The sequence below is a fragment of the Sinocyclocheilus rhinocerous genome, unplaced genomic scaffold (genome assembly GCF_001515625.1).
Source record: "Sinocyclocheilus rhinocerous isolate Xijiao unplaced genomic scaffold, SAMN03320098_v1.1 scaffold950, whole genome shotgun sequence".
NCBI lineage: Eukaryota > Metazoa > Chordata > Actinopteri > Cypriniformes > Cyprinidae > Sinocyclocheilus > Sinocyclocheilus rhinocerous.
This window is the reverse complement of record NW_015637169.1, coordinates 534,407-535,161: the sequence shown is the minus strand read 5'-3', so window position 1 is coordinate 535,161 and position 755 is coordinate 534,407. Positions and strand designations below refer to the sequence as shown.

Sequence of the window (755 nt, the reverse complement as noted above, 5' to 3'; positions counted from 1 at the left end):
TCTTTTTTTTTTTTTAAAGAAAATTAAGCCTATTTTCCCCCGAAGTTTGCATTTATTTTAATGTGAAAATTAACTTTTATTCTTATGTATCATTTATTCTGTGATAACTTTGAATCTTTTAAATTGTTTTTTTTTTTTTTTTTTAAGTTGTGTGGTAAATGTCTGACTTTTCCATCGCTCCATCTCAGGTGTCGAGATTTGTATCGCCACACCCGGAAGACTTATCGATTTCCTTGAAGCTGGAAAGACCAATCTGGGCAGATGCACGTATCTTGTGCTTGACGAAGCTGACAGGATGCTTGACATGGGGTTTGAACCTCAGATTCGAAAAATCTTGGACCAAATTAGAGTATGCATTGTTTTAGTTGTGTTAAACAATTCAAATGTGCCGTTTCTTTTAAAAAAAAATTTTTTTTAACCATTTCCTCCTGTAGCCGGACCGACAGACTCTCATGTGGAGCGCTACGTGGCCCAAAGAGGTGAGGCAGCTGGCTGAGGACTTCCTGAAGGACTATGTACAGATCAACGTTGGTGCTCTGCAGCTCAGCGCCAACCACAACATCCTACAGATTGTCGACGTTTGCAACGACGGCGAAAAGGAAGACAAGTGAGTGCTGGGGACATTAAAAGTTTGGTTTCGTAGGTTGTGTAAGGGAACGCATGACCAAAAACCTGCTTTTTTTTTTTTTTTTTGCTTCAGAATGGTATGAAACTGCAGGACTTGATGCCAAATTCTGATTTGTTCATTATATCAT

At 38.7% G+C, this 755-nt stretch overlaps 1 protein-coding gene across 1 annotated transcript in view; it reads left to right on the top strand.

The window, feature by feature from the left end:
* LOC107748799 (probable ATP-dependent RNA helicase DDX5) overlaps window positions 1–755 on the top strand; it is a 4,833-nt gene that overhangs the window by 1,628 nt on the left and 2,450 nt on the right. The window contains exons 6-7 of the mRNA XM_016563760.1: window positions 189–349; window positions 435–607. Of these exons, the coding sequence (XP_016419246.1) occupies window positions 189–349; window positions 435–607 (334 nt within the window). The remainder of the gene's footprint in view (window positions 1–188; window positions 350–434; window positions 608–755) is intronic.